This window comes from Selaginella moellendorffii, unplaced genomic scaffold, assembly GCF_000143415.4.
Source record: "Selaginella moellendorffii unplaced genomic scaffold, v1.0 SELMOscaffold_135, whole genome shotgun sequence".
Lineage (NCBI taxonomy): Eukaryota > Viridiplantae > Streptophyta > Lycopodiopsida > Selaginellales > Selaginellaceae > Selaginella > Selaginella moellendorffii.
In genome coordinates, this window is record NW_003314396.1 from 181,129 (window position 1) to 182,061 (window position 933).

The 933-nt window shown below is 49.1% G+C and overlaps 1 protein-coding gene across 1 annotated transcript; it reads left to right on the forward strand.

Moving 5' to 3' along the window:
* Positions 1-165: 165 nt before the first annotated feature.
* LOC9662142 (rab9 effector protein with kelch motifs) lies at positions 166-864 on the forward strand. Its single transcript, XM_024666111.1, has 3 exons — positions 166-340; positions 447-596; positions 647-864. The coding sequence occupies exons 1-3, from the start codon at positions 166-168 to the stop codon at positions 862-864; spliced, it is 543 nt and encodes a 180-aa protein (XP_024521879.1).
* The last annotated feature ends 69 nt before the right edge of the window (positions 865-933 follow it).

Below are 933 nucleotides of genomic sequence, written 5' to 3' on the forward strand. Positions count from 1 at the left end.
TGTTTGCAAAGGTTTGAGAGGCTCACGGCTTTCTCTGTGTCGCCATAGTTGTGCTCGATGATCAGCGAGAACAGGCTCAACGCCTTCCAGACTTACGTGGGGAACAAATCCGCCAGCATCCGCCTGCGCAGGTGCATTTGGTAGATCGACGTGCTCTGCTCGGAAATGCGACGAGGATTGGGAGTGAAAGGCGAAGAGGCTCTGATGGAGCGCACGACAGGGATGACGTCTCGGAAAATGAGGGGATTCACGTTGTCATCGATGACTAGAATCAAGGTTCTTCACTCTCTTGCTCGTTGCCATTCTTTTTTCGAGTCTCTCAAGTCCCTGTTTGTTCCAGGTTCTCGAGGCTGGAACCACGACTAGAATCAAGGTTTTTCACTCTCTTGCTCTTCGCTATTCAACTGGAAATATGGTTTTGATCATGTTTTGCTGGGATCGTGCAGGGACGTACATCTGGAGCAAGCCTGTGATGAAAGGAACGCACCCTTCTCCTCGGGACAGCCACAGCCCCACGGCCGTCGGGTCTAAGCTCTATGTGTTTGGTGGTACCGATGGAACCAGCCCGCTAGATGATCTCTTTGTTTTGGATACTGGTAAGCGAGTTCTATCAAATTTTTTTTCTTGTTCTTATCATCCAATGCAGCTACCAACACCTGGGGGAAACCCGACGTTTTTGGTGATGTTCCTGCTCCGAGAGAAGGACATAGCACATCTCTCATCGGTGACAACCTGTTAGTGTTTGGGGGATGTGGGAAATCCAGCGATCCCTCAGAGGAGGAGTACTACAACGACCTCCATGTTTTGAACATGAGTAATATCCTGTTATCTTTCCTGGTCGCCTATTCCTCGGGATATCCATAATAAGAACTGTTGCATTGTCATGGGTGGCGAGAACGGTGGTAATGCCTATCTATACGACATTCATATTCT

What these genes read in the sequence shown, in the direction of transcription:
- LOC9662142 (XM_024666111.1), top strand. Translation starts at nt 166, where the DNA reads ATGCGACGAGGATTGGGAGTGAAAGGCGAAGAGGCTCTGATGGAGCGC. An exon ending in CAAGTCCCTGTTTGTTCCAG is followed by an intron (nt 341 to 446) that starts GTTCTCGAGGCT and finishes GGGATCGTGCAG; the next exon opens with GGACGTACATCTGGAGCAAG. An exon ending in TCTCTTTGTTTTGGATACTG is followed by an intron (nt 597 to 646) that starts GTAAGCGAGTTC and finishes CATCCAATGCAG; the next exon opens with CTACCAACACCTGGGGGAAA.